This window comes from Excalfactoria chinensis, chromosome 4 (genome assembly GCF_039878825.1).
Source record: "Excalfactoria chinensis isolate bCotChi1 chromosome 4, bCotChi1.hap2, whole genome shotgun sequence".
Taxonomy (NCBI): Eukaryota; Metazoa; Chordata; class Aves; order Galliformes; family Phasianidae; genus Excalfactoria; species Excalfactoria chinensis.
Genome location: NC_092828.1, coordinates 43,834,024 through 43,854,216, shown reverse-complemented (window position 1 = coordinate 43,854,216; position 20,193 = coordinate 43,834,024). Strand labels below are relative to the sequence as shown.

Sequence of the window (20,193 nt, the reverse complement as noted above, 5' to 3'; positions counted from 1 at the left end):
AGCAGAGATGTGCATTTTCCCACTCTCAGAATATTTATACATTGTTTTTTCTGGATAAAAGCAGTGTGTGATATTTTTTCCCCAACACCCACGCATGGTTACTGAAAGCTGACAAGTTAACAGTGCCTGGGTTGATTCAGAGCAAAGCCACGGGACATAAAGGGAGTGCAGTTCTGTGTTAGTTGCTGTTAGCTGATACTCTCCTGTCCATGTTCAGGTAGCAGTATCAGGTATGTCCTCTACTGTGTGCTGTGAGTTAACTTTTGTGTGAGCATTGCTCACCTGAGGCCAGGCTAGTAAGGTGTCAATAAGAGCCTTGCCTGGTTCCTTTTTATGATGCTATGCATTGGTTCTAATTTTGTTATCATACTTTGTGTTTGTTCTGACACCAGTACAGAGCAATGGCTGGGGCATGCAACACTTCTCTTCCTGTGAGCACTGCAAAGACATGAAAAACACCCCCAATGTATTAGCTGCAAGACTTAGAAACCACAAAGGTGACTAGATTAATAAGGAAAAAAAAATGGTTTTCCCACCAGGCTCTGGTTTCTAGATCCTGGGAAGCTGTTTAAATGTGGAATTGTTCGATTGCTTTCTTGTAGTGAGGAATGCTTTATCTGGTTTAAGTTCCCTCTCTCAAGAACTGGCATTGTTGTTTCACAGACAGAGTCTCACAAGTTTCATCATGTGATGCTCTGCTCTTCCTTTCAGTTTCCATTTCTCCAAATTCCTTGCTGAGGAAGTAGCTGTTGTACACCAATCTATTGCATACTTAGAAAGCTACTGTAGTAAAAATTCAGAATGAATCAGCATTTGGTTCAATAATTGTAGCAATGCATCTTAAATGATTTAGGTTTTGTCTTTGCTGCAAGACCGAGTTGCTTGTGGTATAACAGACCTTGGTGCAGCCTGGCATCCATTTTAGAAACTTCTTGCTGCTGAGCTTAATTAAGACAGAACATGAGCTGCAGGGGACTTGTCATTTTTCAACTATTTTAGACCTCGAAATGACAGCTCTTCTTGACATTTCTCCTGCAATAATGAATATTTCTACTGTGTTTTGAAAGTAGATTGTACTAAACATTGCCAGCCTTGGAAAAACCCTCACTATTTCTTCGAGCACTTCATATTTATATAGGTTGAGATGTTCTTACTGATGTTAATCAGAAAGCAATGAAGTTGTGAAACTGTTATCTGTGATGCAAAAACAAATTACAGTTTGTAACTAAAATTTAAGTGCTGGTGTATTTGGTAGCTGTCAAATTGGTTGAACAAGGTTCTGTGTAGGTCATCCCTCTTTGAATGCTGGATTAAGTATGTGCAGTTCATAGCTAAAAGGAACCTTATGAGTTGTATTTCTTCCTGAAATACCAGATAACTTCTTGTTCCTTTTGTCAACCATCAGTTAACACGGTTCTGCAAGTCCAGTCTTTGTCGTAGCAAAATTCAGGTGCCCTACACCTTATTACCAGCTTTAAAAATGTGTTTAATTATCTAATAGTGTCCATGGAAAAAGATTCATTAAAAAAAATAATAATAATAATAAAAAATCTAATTTTCCCTGAGAAACTGTTTTAGTTTCCAAATCAAAATATTGCTTGGTAGTATTTGTTTATTGTAACTATTCAGTTTTGGATTATATCAAATTCTGGACTGATTTGAACTTTCTAGTAAGCACTTAGCTTTCCTTTGAAATGCAAAAGTAGTTCATATTGTGGCCCCATTCCGTAAAAGCTCAGAGGCAAATATGTGTCGAAGCATGGGTACTGTTGAGATGCACTTCCTCATTTCAACCAGTGCAGAGGTGCCTGCCAATATAAGTGCTTGGACAAGATGATTATTTAACTGTTATTAGGAAAAATTAGTAGTGAGTGTTCTGATAGTCATGCGAAGGATTCTATGTAAGGTAGTGCTCTAAAGGAGAAAACTATCATTAAATCAGCAGGGTAACTTCTCTTGGTGTTTATAAGTGTCAGAACTGTAAGCAAATAATTTCCAGAGTTCTAAAAATATGAACAGCTCTGAGATTTCCCTGCAGTCAGCATCAAGCCTAGTGGTTATGAAGGAAAGTGATGTGCAACATAAACCAAAATCAGAGGGAAGTAAAGGAGAACATCTGCTTTTTTATGTGCTAGTCTTCTTTAGAGACTTCCTCAAATTGTTGTATCTTTGTTAGTCTTCAGTGTCAGAACTGCAAGCAGTTTGATATGTGTTCATTTTCTGCCTCCATATCAATGTACAATCTAAAGTAGTAAGAGTAACCTTCATTGATACCCCCCTCTCTGTCTTCCAGTTGTTGTGACTCCCCAGTTCTGCCACATGGGGCAAAGACTGGAAGAAGTGATGGATTATATGAAATTACATTATATTTGAATTTATATAATTAGGAAGTTGTATTTAAGACCTCCAAGGGCAGTTTGTTATCTTTCCTATAGTTATGCTTTCACCATCTGTGTTTGCACAAAGATGGGACAGTGTTAAGTGCTCTTGAAGACACTGTATTAGAAGTTTTATTAACCTCCTATTGCTTACTGGGACTTCAGCAGATGTGACTTGCAGGTAACATGAACCCATGGTGGCTCTTCCCTTGGGAAGTTCTTGTTGCTTACATGTAATTTGCCCTTATGAGTAAGACATTTTACCCCCAGCTTGTAGTTGGTGATATGAGACAATGGTCCTTCAGTATTGACTCTTACTGGATTGCTCAATAGAGTGCACCATAGATGACATAAAATGAAGAGTGGTTTCCAGGTTAGGAGATTCATCCAGAACTTCTGCCCTTGAAAGTCCAGGGGTGAACTCTGATAAACTTGCTGATGCCTGGAAAGATCTGGGCCTACACCAGCAGAAAAATATGAGCAGCAAGAGACTATGTAGATAGAAAAGTTCTGTTTTTATAGTCATGATGCAATGAAATGCAAAGATCCTGGGAACCACTAAGTGTAGCAAGAGTGAAAACTGAAAAATATGCTATCCAGGCTAGGTAACTTTGGTTTGATCATTGCATTTACATGCCTGTGAGTCAGGTGGATCTGACAGGATCAGATGATCTGTAGATATGTGTTTCACATTTTGGGTTGGCATTTCCCACTTTCAGTCCATACCTTGGAAGATTTCTGAATTCCTTCTCTGAGAGTCACAATGCATGGGAACAAGGTGCCCAGGGAGGTGGTGGAGTCACCATCCCTGGAAGTGTTCAAGAAATGAGGAGGTGTGGCACTGAGACACATAGTTGGTGAGCATGATGGAGATGAGTTGTGGTTGGGCTAGATGATCTTACAGGTCATTTGCAACCTTAATGAGTCTATGGTTCTTGATGCAAAAATAGAATTAAGACTTCTGGGTGTACCTTAAGCTTACATCTGTCAGTCTGTATCTGAATCACATTTTGGCAGGTGGATCTTTAAACATGTGGAGGAAGATGAGGGTGCTTGGCAGCAATGTACTTTGTCGGGGACGATTTGGAAAGATGCTTCTGTGCTGTCTAGCAAATTTTTTTGTCTTTCAATGAAGCAAATGCATTTCATAACGCATTTGTTATTTCATTGGTTCCTCTTTGTACCATGAATAGCAGCAGCAGTTATTGCAGTGAGGGCAGCTGACATGGGACTTACTCGGGTGATTTTTGGAGACAATTGGTGACTGGAAACTGGAGAAAAATTGAGCCGCTCAGGGATACAGTTAATTAGCACTGCTGTTAGCAAAGCAGTATTCATTTCCTGCACCAAGCAGGGCTGAGACTGAGAAGAACAGCTCTTATTCATTATTTCTACAGAAGCATATCCATCTCCATATTGTGTTCTTTTTCTTGCATGTCCAGATTGGCCCTTTGGCACTGCAGAACAAACCTGCATTAGCTGAAGAACTGGCACCTGAGGCTGATGCCTATGATACTGAAAACATTAAAGACAGCTCTTGGAGCCCCACCACAGCTCACATCCTTGGAGCCAGATGTGCAGCTTTCAAGAGCGTGCACCACTCAGTCTGAGTTGTAGACATAAAACTTTCCCTTTGTGCCCCAAATGCAGACAGAGGGGAGGGAGTTATTAAACCAAAGGAAGTCAGTAATGAAAAGGAAGTTTGCAGTGGGGTGGTAAAACCTGAGCAAGGCAACTGTGTGATATCCAGAAGGGATTAGGGTGCTGATCAGATCCACATGTCACAACAAAGCGTGAGGGAAAGACAACCAGCTCAAATATGAGCAGATTGAGCTGCAGCACTGAAGGATGCAGTGCGTGCAGCATAGAGTCTCATCTCAGAATGGGAATTCAGCTTTATCCCCATGGGAGATGCTACTCTGAAGCCTTCATGCAGTCCTTCCATTGGTGTCCAACCTTTGGGCTTCCCTGGGCCACACTGAGAGAAATGGTCTTGGGCAGCTTATAAAATGTATGACTTTTAAACTCAGAAATATTGATGTAAGTTGAAATTTCATTGACCTTATTTTCACAAAAAAAAAATAATTACTGTGAATGGAAATGCTTATAAGTACACCCAACTTGGTCAAGCCTTGAAAAATACTAGCAAACAAATTATTTTTAAGAAATTACTTCTGAATAAGATGTCATGTTTCAATGAAAATAATTCTAGAGGAAGTCCACGCCATGCAGTTCTGTATATTTCTGGAGAATAACAAGAGATTTCTCTTGGTTCTGAAATAGTAGCTCAACAACCACTAAAGTCCTAAAAGTAAGAAACACCGTGATGTCGGTAGAATAATAATCATTAACATTAAGCTGGATCTCTCAGCAGGACAGCTATTTTAGACTTAACAGATGACAGTAAAAAGGTTAAAAAATAAAAATAAAAAAGTATGCTTTATTTTTCAGTGTTGTTTTCTAAATTCCAGTATGGTGAATTCTTTAAATCAGTGTGTTACATCAGTTGAAAGCACTTTAAGAGAGTGGAAATTGCCGCAGTTTCTCAGTATTCAGAGTAATAGCCATTATTACAGCAATGCCACAAACTAGAGGTGGGAGAAAGCAATCTCATAATTATAGCAAACCTCTTCTGAAAGGGTCTGCCTATTTGAATTTTAATGCTGACATAAACAGGAGGAAATTGTTCTCCGTGGGTTACAAATCTCTCCTATTAAAAGGATACATGAGAATAACAAATTTAAAATTAAGAAAGAAAAAAAAAAAAAGGCAATTTAAGAGGGCAAATAATTAAAAGAATGTCAGGAAAGTGATTTTCAGGAACGTACTGTTAGCTGTTCTATAGACGTACCTTAATGCATGTTGAGGAAAGAATGAAGGAAGCTGGGGAAGGATGCTGAGAGAATCATGTTATTCAAGGCAACGTGGTGAACTTGCATGCTGGATGCAGGCCAGAACTGGAAATACACATAAATGCTTGAAGAAGAAGGAAAACAACCAGAAGCTTCTGTCTACCTACTGTAGGTAAGAAGTTATCTATTATCAAGTGTTGTTATAGAAACACACACTCCTCATCTTTAGTGAGACCACAGGAAGGACATGGGAGCCACAGGATTCATTTCCCCATTGATTAGTTTCTGACTGTACTAATAGCCAGTGCTCATTTCCAAAGAACGTTTGTAATATGTGGGTAATATGTCCAAACTGGGACCAATTGAATCCATCTTCATCACCTATTTCATCACCTATTTTCCATTTTTGAGTAGCGTGCTTTGGGAAGCAGTAGCCCTCTGCTTCACACTGATATTTTCATCTCCTGTTTGAAGCAGGTCTTTGTGATGCTTCTTAGGGAGGTAAGTGGGAAGGAATCATTGTAGAGCTTCAACAAGAAAGGAAACAAGGTCAGTAGAGCAGACTGGAATGATTTTCCCAAGCCACTGCTGATAGAAAAGCCAGCCCTGAAACAGTTGGTAATGGGAGCCTTGCCCTGTGCACCACAGTGACATCAAGCATGGCTCTTTTGATAAACGTGGAACATGGTTTCTCTGCTTTTCATAGAAGAACACACAAGAAGTCTCAGGGTAACTAAAACCAGCTGCTACAGTCATGAATTTTTATGAAGGGCTTTCTGGCAGCCGTATTAAATAATGCTTTTAGTCCACATGACTGCTCTCTGAAGTAATTTCTCTAACATTGACTCTGCAGATGAATTATTTGTTGTAGCAGAGTTTGCAATTTAAAGTTATTGGTTCCTACAACAAAAAGATCTTCTAATTATCGATGTTCTCTCATCTGCAGTTTCTCTTCCATTCAGGATAATACTGGTAAATAGAAGAATTATTGAAAGGAGGGGAAGAGGGGATGTTCTTTCACTCCTCTGGACTCAGTTTGTAATGCCAGTTTTAACACCAGATGAATTCATCTACAGATTTGGGGCTATCTGAATTCTTCACGTACATGGCTTCTCTGAAATGAGCATCAGCAAGAGTTCACTCTCGGAGGGCTGATGTCTCAGGAGTTGGACCAGCAATGATTTGATATTTATTTCCCACATGAGCCCACATGAATTCACTGAGCAGGGAAAGCTACAAGATACATAGCATAGATGAGTCCAGCAAAGTCTTCTCTGTAATGTTTCAAGTGTTCACCACAAACTTCATGGCCTTCTTTCTGGAACATCGGAACCCAGGGAAGGTCCTTCTCCGATCAGGTTACATAATGAAATCATGGAATGATCACCTACTGGTGATGTAACCTTCACTTATCCTTGTCATCACTATTTTATTTTAAGAGGCTGTGTCCTGGTATAGTTTGGCTCGTTGCTCTGTAGTCTGGGGTTTGCATCACTATTTTATTTTAAGAGGCTGTGTCCTGGTATAGTTTGGCTCGTTGCTCTGTAGTCTGGGGTTTGCAATTATAGGAGGTGCCTGTAAACACTGCTAACTGCTGGAGCTGGATTGGGGATGCATTTTGTATTTCTGGCTCTATTTTTGTGAACACGCACAGCTCTAGATGGATTTCACAGTGTTTCTTGCTGGTTTTTCTCTTGTGTGATTGCAGCCCAGCTGTATAGAGCTTAAACAGTGATGAAACGGATTAGTGAAAACTGCACATAATGACCTCTGATTTCCTCTTAAGAGCTGCAGTCTCCCTCATCCCCCTTAATTATCCACTGTTGTTTCTTTTGTGGCTGAAGTTCATTTTACCCGGTCCATTCTTGTTTATTCTAATTCCTTCTTCCAAGGTGGAATACTTCACAAAGCTTTTTGTTGTGGGAGAATACATTTAAGGATAACATTGATCTGTATAAGCAAATACTGTGAGATGAGGCCCATACGCCCCTTCCTGGCCATGCACAGGCAGAGAAAGAGAACTGAAGGAGATTGTGGAAGTCAGCATTGACTGTCAGAAAAAGCAAAAACCCTTTTGGGCTTCCATCACGTGCTTTTGTGTGCTGAAAGAAGCAGAAACTTCTGCATGACTATATAGGGTGCCACCTGCTCATCTGGCGTCCCTCAAAGAGTAGTTATTAATTTTGCAGTAGTCTCTAACATCAATTATCCTAAGCAGTCTGTTTTTATTTCTTAATCTGGATTTAGCCAAGTTCTCCCCTGTGATGGATAAAGGAAGGTGCGGAGCAAACTCTTAGTCCAGCAACTGATGCTTATTCCTCAGAAGTAAGTAGAGCAAAGATAGCGGGTGACTATTTGACTAATGGTAAAAAATCAGTTTTCTGTTGAAAGGGACGTAAATTGAAGTTATTTTGTGGAAAATATTGTATTTAGTTAGAAACATGAAATAGAAATTACTATTTAAAATATATGTATTGTCTGTGATGGAATAATACATCTGTCCTAGGTCAATGACAATACGGTGATGAATTTTAAACCTCATTGTGAACAGGAGGAGGACAGTACCCTTCAGTGCAAATCCCTTTCCTTTCAGCCTTGCCCTACATACCTACATTCATGTGCTCAGACTGAAGTGTGTAAATGTTTAATGAGTCTCTCCTGGGTCAGCTCCTGTTAATGTAAGCGTGTGCATAGCAGCCTGCAGAATTTGAATCTTGGTTTCTGGCAGAGTGCCTGTAGGTTTTAGTATACTATAAGGGGGAAAAAAGAAGCAAGCTGCCATTGAAAGCTGGTGAACTGACATAGAAGACAAGCTGCAGCCTATCGTGAGTGTAAAAATATGCCCGCTAAACCATATTTAGACAAGCATTTAGAGCATGCACTATTCCTTCCATTGCAAGAGTGACTGGTTTGAATTCATTTTTCTCAAGTAATTGACATTTAAACTGTTTTCAAATGAATATTGTTTAATAAAACGAAACACTGAGGAGTTAAATGGATGAGAAGCTTGTCCTTATACCAAGTAAGGGATCCAGAGACCATGCTACAAAGGGGGTTGGAGGCTGAAAGCCAGTTTGTCTTCTTGCTTTTTGCTGTTGTTTGTGTTGGAGGAAGGGGCGGCAGCTCCTGGACAGTTTTATTCCGCAGGGCTTTGTGATTCTCCTCACCCCTGGAAACTGCAGGGGACAGCTGGAGACACAGCAGGAAGCTTTCAGTTCAGTGGAGATGGGGGGAAATGTGCCAATGTCTGCTTTCTCTCTTGCCCAGGCAAATTCATAAATGAGGAAGCTGCTAGGAGGAGAAAGCGTAGTCTTTGAAATAATTCAGATAAACTTTTCAGGGATTTTCAGCTTCTTACAAATACTCACAGCATAGGAAAGCTATTCCCCTTGCAACTGCTGGATCCCGTGGTGGTGACAGTTATGAAAATGCAGATGCGTTCTCTGGAACTTGGCAGAAGTCGCTCACTGAATGCCTTTAACACAGGCTATCAAGCTGCTTTCATCTGTAATAAATCTTCCTTTTTTCCTTTCCTTTTTTATTTTTTTTTTGCCCTCACTGAGCTATAATCGAAGTAACACCTTTGAAGTACTAGCTGTGTTTTCTTAGATTCTTGACATCATTTCACCTGTCTTTTCTTCTAAACTGCAAGCTGATAGTGGTAGAAAACATTCTAGCTCCTTTCATGAAATAGCAAGCAAAGGGAAATGCAAGTGTGTGTTTTAATCCTATTCGAAAACAAAAGTTGTGGTGTGGGAAGCCTTTGAATCCTTTGTGTGCGCTAATTGTGGGTAGAGATGTCTGAACTCCATCCAAAGACACGTAGAGGGCACTGTCATGTTTACTGAACATCTGGGAGGCACACCAGCTTTCCTGGAAGTCATCTGGTGCAGAAGCTAAGCTGCTCAGAAGTGGTGCTTTGAGGTCTGTCTGAGAGCCACCACTGCTGCAGGCTAAGAGGATGAATTCCCTGCACAAGGGAGTCTGGCATGTTTGGTGTGGTTGGAAGCAATGGAAGAGAGTGGCTTTTGAGCTGGGGGGCATTCTGCTGTGTCAGTCAGAATCTAAATAACAGAGAAATCAGTGCGCAGGAGAAATAAAACATGTGCCAGCATGAGCTTTAAGCAAACAAGGCTGGATCATTTCCTCATTTAGATAATCCTTTAAAATCGAGACAGTTTTGTTCTCACTACATTTGCAGCATGAGACTCTACTCCAGCTCGCCATTCCAGGCAGGGTTTATGTATGCTGGAAAATGCAGAAGAAGGGCTGGTTTATTATTATTCCAACTCTAAACCTGTGCCAGACTGTTAATGTCTTGATGCTTATTCAAGTGTCAGGGAGGGCTGACAGATGTCAGAGTAAATGGGAGGCTGTCAATGAGGAAATGACTTACTATTCACAGGGTGATGGCTGCAGGCTGTCAGGTGGGATGGAGAGGATGGCAGCTGAAAGAAGAAAGGGGTGGAGGCAAGAGTGAGTGAGGATGGAAATGGTTCCTTGTCTGGTGAGTCAGGGAAAGCCTCCAGCAACAGCAACCCTAAATCAGTACTAAACAAAAATAAAGATCCTAACATCCAGCCTTGGAACAACGCTAGTAAAGGAGGGGCTTGGGGGCTTTTAAAAAACAGGGTGTGTGGTGGTGACAAAGAATCTTTTGCAATGAATCTTGCACCCAGCAAGAGGGAGAGTCAGATAGCATTTGGATTCCAACTTCTCCTTGTATTCATACTTCGTTTGTGTATCATCAGACAAGGTCCTAGAGGAGAGCTATTGCCCACAGTTTAAAAATCTAATAATTGCCCTTAGAAAAAGTTTCTTCATCTTTTGGACTAAGCAGAGTACCAGTCAAATTTGCAGTGAGAGGATTTATTTGTATGATACTTTGGGGGAAGTTTTATCCAAAGAAACAGGAAATCTAATCGATGCTAGACCATTTATTCACTTGGGGTCAGTTAAATGCAAGCCATCAATAATGCAAGTGGCAGCAGTGAATCAACAACTTGCTTAGGAGGTAACAAATCGGATCTAAGCCAGACAAAGCTGGAATCGCCTTTACGTGCCTCCTGTGTTTCCCAGCATACAAGGGACATCAGGAACTTGTGAAAGATCCAGCATTATGCTGTACCCTTTTTGATGGTTTCAGACTTGTAAAGCAGCCCTAACAATTCTGGCAGTTATACTCACTTGAAAGGAGAAGGAGCCATTTTCTCCTCCTATATTTTTAAAATAAGCTATAAAAAAATGTGAAGAGTTAGCAACTAGCTGCTTCTCACTGTATTAACATCAACACAGTACAGAATTTGATATGTTTGTGCCCTGCTTTGGTCATTCTGGCAGAGCCTTTCCAAGAAGCACTGAGATCCATTAATGATAGATTTGAGAGCCTACCTGATCCAGCTTGGCTCCTGAAGCCTGTTGTCACAAAACACATTATGTAGTTAATGTATATACTTAAGAAAATCTGTAAGAAAAAGAATATTTTTAATTAAATCATGAAAAAAAAGCAGATAAGACACTGATTAAATCCTCCTTTGTCATACCATAGTGTATGCTTAGTTTCAATTTTGAAGGCAAGGTTTAAGTGATCTGCTGGGCTTAGTCCCCCCTTCCCCCCCATAATGCAAAGATGTATATCTTAAATGAAACCTGAAGCAGCTTTTTGTAAACCAAAATGAGAGGTTTGGTATCAGGTTCTGCAAATGCTTTCTACTGGTGCAGATGTCTCAACAGTTTCAGCAGGAGTTCTGTGCACAGATTTAAATGCATGTGCTGATATTGCCAGATTAGTGCTTACTTTTGAATTTGAGATAAATGAATTCAAACTCTAAATCTTTTCATCAGCCTACATCGAGAATATGCTGTGTATGGGATTCTGCTGAGTAGTTTTAAATTGTCGAATGCATATTATGCACTGACTTCTCTGCAGTGAGTTAAATGCTACTTTTCATTTACTTTGACCTTCCTCTCGTTTAAAACCACTGGTTAGTTTTGGCAAGTGTTAATAGCTATTAAATGATTGGTAATCTGTTTTTAATATGATCCTAGTTCAAGTTCAATATGAACAAACACATGGCTTAAATGAAACCTGACCTCTTCCTGCTCCATGCAGGGAAGTGCTGCAAACCACAGGGCAGAGATTGAGACATTTACACAACAGCAAGCGTTAAAATATAAAAAGAACGGACATCAACCATTTTCTCTTCGTTCTTTGATGGTTCCTTTGGAGCTGAAGCAGGCAGCCAGCAGCTAACTGAGCTGATCGTTTCACATTGTGCACATAGTGGAAGTTAGTCCACAACAGAGATTAATTACGTAGAGCTAGAATATCTTAGTATTTACTACCAGCATTTCCAGGCATGGTGATTTTTTCTGAAGTTTCATTTCCTCACATCATATGATGCCATGAAATTACTATTAGATTATTAGATTTTATTCATTTTCCCCCCCTGTTCTCTATGCTGTTTAGAATATGTTGATATGAGGCTTATCAGCTGAGCTGTCCGTCATCAGAAAAATAACCTAAATTATCTTGAAAAAATACATTTCCATTCTATTCAAGCATTGAAATTTTGGGAGTTAAGACTCCACCTTCTAAGGCAATTGTTATCAGCACTGATGATTGAACCCACTTTCTGGACTGGGTCAGGAGGCTGGTTACCATTGGCCTGCATGGAAGTTTTTGCATGCTTAGGGATTAGCAATGATTGTTAGATACAAGAATTTCTTCTCTCCTAAAATGGCAGTTGTTTGAAGCAAAACGTTCAGTTTTCACATTCAGTTGCCACATTTCCTTTAAAAATATATTTTTACAGTAATAATAACAGTGGAGACAAGATGAGACTTTGGATCAGGTTTTTCATAAGCCTGTGTGCAACGAATAGGTTGGATTTACATGTGACTTTGTAGTGTATTTCCACAATGGTGGAGGGGTCTGTGTTAAAGCCCAATATAAACACCAGCTTTGATACCAGCAGATTCAGCTGTGGACTCAGGTCTGTGTTGCAGGAGAACATTGCACAACAATTGCATTTAGTGTGTATTGATCTAATTTAATTCACTCCCATTTAGGGTGGTTTTTGTTTTTGTTTTAGTTTTTGTTTGAGATTGATTTCCTTAATGCACTGCTTCTATAACCAGTACCTTATAAAAATAGTAAGCACAAATAAGTACAGCATTAGAGCAATCCAGATTGGGCATGCCCTGTGCTTGGCATGTTGACTCGTAATTGAGTTTCTCTCACCTCCTGCAATTTGTGACCTCCTCTGAACTCTTGCCAAGTTATTCATAACCGCCTGCACTGCTGCAGGCCAACAGACAAACTGCCTCGCTTGCCCAATGCTGTAGCATTTGCCAGTTTTGCAGCAGCGCTGATTCATTGGCACTGCACTGGCTCCTCACACCTCCCCTTGGGCAGCTCTCTCCACTGGCAAGCCCACACTCCACCTCAGAAGAGTTGTGTCTTAAAATACAGGAGAGGAGGGGAGGAGAAAATCAATGTGTCATTTATGAGCAAGGCAAAAGGAGAAATGGGAAATCCTTTCTCTGGGTGAAATCTAGATCCTTTTCTCAGAGATTTCTTGTACATATGCCAACAAGTGCTGGCTGGTGAAGAGATTGGTAAGGCAAGAAGGAATGAAGCAAGAAGATTAAATAGTGCATTGCACTGGGAAACCTGTTACAGACAGGAAATGGAGCTGGGACTACTACTGGGCTCTGCTCTAGCTCAGGAAGGATAGTTAGCACCAACCTCTGACATTTGTCAAACTGGGTAAAGGACAAAGCTATGTGTGTGACTGCTGGGGCCTCTGACTTGGCTTTGTGTCATCTTCTGCAGAAATTACCCTCCAGTGTCATTTTGTTGTATCACATGGTGACGCTGCACAGAGGGTCAGGATGGGTGTTGGTGCAAATCCTGAAGTTCAGGATGTGCACGTCATTTCTTGAATGCTCTGGGAAGCTGCGAGCATATCTGCCAAGACCCAGTCTCGGAAGGGGATTGGTACAGGGGCCACTTTACTATCAGTTAGCTTACCATCTCAATTATTTTATAAAATTACTTTCAAAGTATTTCCTTCTAGAAAAATGAGTTTATCAGAAGTAAAAGCATGACTCTATTTGCTACATCTACTTGTACATAGCTTCATACGTAAATGGTCTGCTCGGTCCAGCTTATACTACCCGCCAGGAAGATGCTGGGCAAGCCCAATCCTCTCAGGCCGTGGGGACAGTACGAGAAACAAGGCAGCTTCCAGTGCAGCAAGCAAGGCGCTGCAGCATCCCTCACCCTCCCTTCGCTTCCCCCGCGGGCCGCGCTCCGCCCGGAGGCGCCGGGGCGAGGTCTGCACCGCTCCGCCTCCTCTGCTCCGCCTCCCGCCGGCCCCGCTGTTGCTGGAGTGTGGTGTCTGCTTGAGAGAGCAGCGCAGCGGGGCCGGAGCGCCGGAGGACGCCTGTGGGTAGGTCTGGAGCTCCGTGTACGTGTGTGTCGTTGTGGTACGGGTGGGACACGGTGCTGCGGTAGGTGGGGGCTGGAGGCGAGACCCCGCTCTTTGTGAGAACAAGTAGAAAGTGTTGGTGGATCAGGTGCTGGTTGACCAGGGGCTGGTGGATCAGGAGCTGGAGTCCCATCAGAAAGGAATGCGTGCTGAAAACCTGGAAGTTTCTTTTCATACGCTCGTTTAACTGGTGGTGAAGGCAGGAAGGAGTTGTGCATGGATTACATTGTCAATTGATGCTATAAGTGTCATCTTAGGATTTTAGAGCTGACAGTATCAAGCAGGTGGATCCTTCGCTGCGTTTTACTGCCTGGGCTCTTCGGTTTTGATGTTCCCTTTGGAAGAATTGCTATCAAGCTTCATGCTTAAAACTTAGTAGAACTGGTGCCCTCTGATCAGCTGTGAAAGAGTTCTGTAGCATTTCGGGCTGAAGATGCTGTCTCTGCTGATGGTAGGGATGCTTTGTGGCTCTCAGCTTTCCCGAGCACCAGGCACTAGGTGTCGCAGAGAGGAGAGGCATAAGAAGCGCCACGCGGTTCATGCTGCAGAGCTTTTCTTTCTGAATTGGAGGGCTTTAAAGTTTTATCTTTCTTTGAGGTCGTAGAGACATTACGGTTGAAAAGGGTCTTAGTAAGATAATTTAGTCCAACCGTCGAACTATCATGAGTTTGCAGGCAGTTTGTGCTGCAGTGCTGGAGCAGTGTTTGTTTGAGCTGTTCTGATTTTAAGAGTCATCACGAGTAGAAATGCGGTGGGAGTTCTGTGTGATAACTTAGAAACAGATGAGTTTGTGGTAGCACAGTCTTGGCGTGGGTGTGTTCTTCCCACTGCATCCCTGTTCATTCTGTAGAGCTCCTTTCATTTGTTGTGATCCTTCTCACCCATTTGGAGAGATTAGTGTCAGAGCTCCAGCTCTGAGCTGTCAGAGGAGATTTAGTTTAAAGTACAATCTTGACAAGACAGCCATTGGCTTCTGGAGGTAAAGATGATCTAAGCTGTTTATTTATTTGTATCTTCATGCAGTGTTACTATATGAAAAACTAACTGTCTAACTCAACATATTTCTATTTTCTTCTCTCTACTTTTGCTGTTCATTTGGATGGTACAGAAAAAATGTTCTCTGCTGGAATGGAGCAGATGTGTTTATATGACAGAGGCAGAAACTTCCGCCTGCTGCTATTATAGAATCCTTTCCAAAACGTTGGTGGGTACGCAGGTGTACTCTGCATGCACTGACGTGTGGTTTTGCTTGGTGTGGTTTTGTGGGACTGAGCCACATCACCTAAAATCACTTGGCTACAAAATAAGCTTGCTAACAGAAGTTCCAGAGTGCTTTTTGCAGCTGCAGCAGAGAAAATCTATGGCTTATTGGGCATGGTGGCGATGGATTGATGGTTGGACTAAATGATCTTGGAGGTCTTTTCTAACCTTAATGATTCTGTACATCTCTGAATTAGGAAATATTTCTTCTCCAAAAGGGTGGTGAAGTATTGGCACATGCTGCTCAGGGAAGACGTAGAGTCACCATCCCTGGAGGTGTTCGAGAGCCTTGGAGATGTGGCACTGAGGGACGTGACATGGCTAGTGGGCATGGTGGGGGCTAGTTAGTGGTTGGACTGGATGATCTTAGAGGTCTTTTCTGCTCTTAACAATTCTGTGATTTACAACCAGGAGGCCAAGGCTACCTCCAGCCAAAAGCTAATGTTAATTTCTCCTCTATTATAGCTGCTATGAGAAAAAGCATTAAGGAATCCAAATCCCTACTTTGTGAAACACGGGTGGGTTGTGCTTAATGTGCTGACAGGATCATGGAAACAACAGAGCTCAGTTTTCCTAGGTGGCCCTAAAATAGCAGAGCATGACTCAGATCCACGTGCTCAAAATACTTTGGTTTTGATTCATTGAAACGCATCTTCTCTCCAGAGTAAAATGTTCCCTATGTCACCTGCCCCTCCCATGGGCCCAGGTGTTCTGCTTACACCTTGTCGCATTGACAATAAAGCCAGAAATACCAGGTCACACACCAATGAAGAGGGGAGCCTGGGACGCTGTGAGTTGTTGGCGTTCAGTGCATTGAAGCATTGAGATTCATAACCAATAAGACAGAGGATAAATATGCTTGAGTCAGGTTTGGGAATGGGATATTTTTGGAGATAATTGCTCTCACTAGGTACAAGGCCAGGTACTTTCTGCTTGAAAGCAGCAAGCTGACCTGATGGCACCTGCCTGCCCATCAGGACTGTGAGTTGATCCTCACTTACACATCCTTCAGAGATTGGAAAGCTCTTTACCTGTGTTTATAAGCATCCTTTCACAACACAAGCTGATGTGTGTTTGCTAAATACTGTATCTATTGGATGTTGACCTGAAAGGTAAAAACCTTTCAAAGACAAGGTAACAGCAGGTTGGTTGCAGAGCCCAAGGGTTCTCCTTCTGCTGAGACCCATTTCTGCTCTAAAAATTTCTGATTGATATCCAGCTAAGATACTGGGGTATCAGGCAAGTACCACTGACTTGATGAAGAACTGTGTTTGCTCTTAACTGCCAGAGTAAGACCATCCCTTTTTATCTTAAGCCTACACTTTGTTTGCTTGTTTGTCTTTGTAACCTGCAGAAACTATGTAGGTTGCCTCAACCAACAGTAGGTCTTTAACTGCCAGTAAAAGTTCTGCACCATTCATGGAAATGTCAGCTGTCACTAAATTCAAAACCAGAGATTACTCGAATCTCTTGCCTCAAACCAGCATCTAAATGAGAAAGTGATATTTGATTATGAGGTTTTAGTTAGAACCAGTTAAATAAACTTAAATGCATAATGTTATTTAACATGATTAGAACTTGTTATAAATTACAGCCTGGCTGTCTGTTATAATTATGAAAGGGGATGGTGTTCTCTTCTTAAGCATGCTGTAGGTTTTGCCATAAGACCAAGCATGGATGCCTGCAAACAGCTTTTGAATTCAAAATATGTTGTGGTGATGGGTTGGACTAGATGATCTTAGTGGTCTTTTCAGACCTTAATGATTCCATGATTCTGTGATGTTTTGATGAGGTTGAGGAAGGAACCATGTCAAGAGAGCTTCATGCACGTGGATGGGACTATGCTCATGGCATTAATGTGGTGTGATGCACCTTCTGTGCCCTTTTGAAAAAAGATCTTGGAACTTAATGAAAGGAGGTAACCCCACACTAATCCCTCTTTGTACTGTCAAGGAGAGGAATGTGGTAATGAGAAACCGAGGGACTCTACTAAAGCCATGTGAGGGGTTTTTAGCAGAGTCAGAGGGAGATCCAGGCTCTCAGCTGCTAGACTAGAATGATGTTTTTTGTGGTTGGCTGTGGATGTGTGTGTAAACAGTTAGGAAGCTCGTTACTATTGTGAGCTGGTTCAGATCCACTCCCTGCCACTGATCCTTTCAGATAAAAGTCTATAAAAGTCTGTTTTTTGGCCTTGGTGATCGGAGGTGGGTGATGCTTGTGGAGGCTCATGTGCTCATCACATAAAATGGATCGTATCTCCCAATGCTAGCAAAGGCTGTTGGGAAAGCCACTCCCAAATCCGTCAACAACACCAATTTTCTGTTTCCTCACTTACATGAAGAACAGTGCAGAGGCTGAGTTGGAAGCTTGTGGGAGGCACAAAGCGTGGTATGGAAATGATGGAGAGTCGGAGCTCTGATTCACTGGTGGGGATGGCATAGCACGGGTGGCATCAGCTCCCAGCTGGCCACCCCACCCCACTCTCTGTTCCTTGACAGCTGAGCCACTGTGAATCACCTGCTGAATCACTGTTTTCAACGTGATGTTTTGAAGAAAATCATCGCTGCTGTTGGTTCGCCTTAAAACTCCTGACTGCAAGCTGCACGAGTTCATCAGCTGATGGGGAGCAGCTCAGCTGGTGCATAGCTGCTCCAGCCCATAGAGCTGTAGGGAGCTGGCAGAGGGAGCCCGACGGAGCTGTTGTGCAGCTGCCTGCGTGCAGAGGTGGGGTTCATGGGTGTGCTTCTTCTCCTTGGTGCTTAGATTTTTACAGCTGTAATTTTCAGTAGCCCAAATAGAACATATGGCAGTACTCTTCTATACTTCTCTGGGCACAATTAATGCACGTCTGAAAACCTCACTCAGCTTCAGCAACTAAAAGAAAGCAGGAGGCTTTAGTAGCACGCTTGTGTTTTCTTTGCATTAAGTATGGTTGTGTTCTTATTTCAAAGCTCTGAGTTTTGCCATCAGCATTTCCAGCTGATTTCTTAATGCTCTTTGTTGGACAGCCAATAAACTGTCTATTTTGCTTGATATGTGAGTGAATTAAATGTAACTCTTAGGACTGAGGCATACCCAGCTTGTGCATTGGTTTGGTTTTAAAGAAAGTGCTTGGAGCAAAGTCCATTAGTGATTTTTTTCTAAAGGAAATACATCTTAGGACATTAAAAAAGAGCCAGCATTGGTTGTCTACTGAAACTTCTTTGCTTTCAGTTCAGCTGTCTGCTCATAAATTTGGGTAGGAAGGGGTAGCTTCATGTGTTGTCTGCTGCTAAAGATGGGTGGTATTTCACGGCATGCTTTGGCCGGTCTGATGCCTTTGTGCGTGCTTTTCCATTTAATTCACTCTGAATCACTTGAGCTTTACAGGAATCACCATGGAGTGTGTGGTGGACTGAATTTTTGTAGACTCTTTAGAGGCTTGTGACATATAATTCCTGCTGTGTGGATCCATCGTGCTGCTGATAACAGATACTTGGGTGGCTCGTGTTTTAAATCTCTACTTTGACACAGGAAAAATAGCAGAATGATGTGGGGTTATCGAAGAGATTTACAGATTGAAACAAACACATTAATGGCAGAATCAGTTTTGTCTTGAGCTAAAACTGAAGAAAAATGTTAAAGGGGCTCATATTGCTTTTTCTGCCCTATGAAAGCAGAGCGCTGGTAAAAAGTGGAAGAGGGACTGGTCTTTGATGTGTGGACCTTCAGCATGTCAGCATCAGGAAGAGCTTTTTGATTATCTTTCATTTTATATCCTTGCAGACTGAGAAATTCAAAGAACGCTTAATGCTCCTAGAATCTTGGAACTTCAGTTTCGAGTGACTCAGGCTCTGCCTAATTACTATGCCAAAGTTCTCATACATGAGCTATCAGTCAGCAGCAGTACATCTGACCTTCCCACATATCAGCTGGCTCTATTTTTAAAAAGAATGAAGAAAGCATTCCTTTCCGCATTCAGGAGGAAAATGCCTTTTATTGCAATCCACTTCCTGGTCTGTTTTGTTTTTTATACTTACTGATGTTTTCATTTGCAGCCTATTGTTGCCTCAGTAATTATTTTGAGAGCTTCACAAACTTGTTCACCCTCTGCGGTTTTGGTGTAGACGAAGAAGGGGCTCAAAGCTCAGTCTAGTTTCTTGTGCCATCCTCTCTGTCTCTAACCAAGATAGAGCTAATTAGAAGTGTTTCTGCAATATTCCTTGGGAGAACAACAATGAAGGAGCTGTAAGTTGAAGTTAGAATTGTACAACAGACCAAAGATACGTCGGTTAAGAGTTGCAGGAAACAAAGTTTGAGCAAGAACAGTTCCATGGTGGTTTCAGTGAGTAAGGTGTGTGAAACGCTGATCGAGGAGTTTTCAGAGTTCTTATCTTTGTAACAGTTTGAGCTGTAGGATTTCACTTCACCTTTCAGATGCTTTGTAAACAGAGCAAACACACCCAGGACCTATGGAATGCAAAGGGTGGCCTCTGTGTGTGGTATGCTTTGTTCTGGGGAGCCCAGAGTCAGTGAATAAAAAGCAGTGCAATTTTCACCAACTCTTTAGAAATACTTAGGTATGAATGTTACTGCTGAACTCCTAAACCCTACTTCATTCCTATACCAAGGCTCATTCCTTCTTGCTCGTGCTTTCCCATCCTAGTGCAGAATGTTAAGATTCATCATCCTTTGCTTTGCCATAGCCCAAGTTTATAACGGTCTCCTTTAAGAACAGCTGGGGGAGTGTAATCCTTCTGTATGTGTGGTTTGGGGTTTCTGACATGTATGGCAGAGCAGCTCTGTGGGGATGTGATTGCACGTTTGAGGTTAGCACTGTGTGTATAAGGAGGTGTTATAACATAAACATAACAAATGCTGTTTGAAGTCAATGTGATCTTGGACCTTAATGTCCAAGATCTCACATTCTCTGTAATGATACCAACTGTGGAAACAAAAGTTTTATTTCTCTTTCCACAATGCATGGTTACTGTCACAGGAGAACATTGCTTGTAGAGCCAGGAAATTATTCCACTGCTCTTCCCTTCAAGTCAGATCAAGTTGGAATTGAATATTAACTTTAATAAACAACACTTCTTTCCTTTTTAAAAAGAGAGGTGAAAAATAAGTGTTTTGCATGTTAGAAATAGCCAAATGCTATCTCTAATAAGAAGTTCCCATTTTAACATTTTAGGATGTTTTTCACTTAAAACATCTTTTCTTTCTGAT

The 20,193-nt window shown here is 41.7% G+C and overlaps 1 protein-coding gene across 6 annotated transcripts in view; it reads left to right on the top strand.

The window, feature by feature from the left end:
• Positions 1–20,193, top strand: part of RASGEF1B (RasGEF domain family member 1B) — a 103,213-nt gene that overhangs the window by 65,508 nt on the left and 17,512 nt on the right. Inside the window, exons 1-2 of one of the 6 annotated variants that reach the window (XM_072335890.1) lie at positions 13,603–13,686; positions 14,834–14,926. The exons of 2 other annotated variants lie outside the window; for them this stretch is intronic. In XM_072335890.1, the coding sequence (XP_072191991.1) occupies positions 14,873–14,926 (54 nt within the window). In that variant the 5' untranslated portion in view covers positions 13,603–13,686; positions 14,834–14,872. Of the gene's footprint in view, positions 1–13,582; positions 13,687–14,590; positions 14,705–14,833; positions 14,927–17,429; positions 17,710–20,193 lie in introns of those variants that run through there. 3 more of the 6 variants (XM_072335891.1, XM_072335893.1, XM_072335892.1) reach the window with 3 other exon arrangements.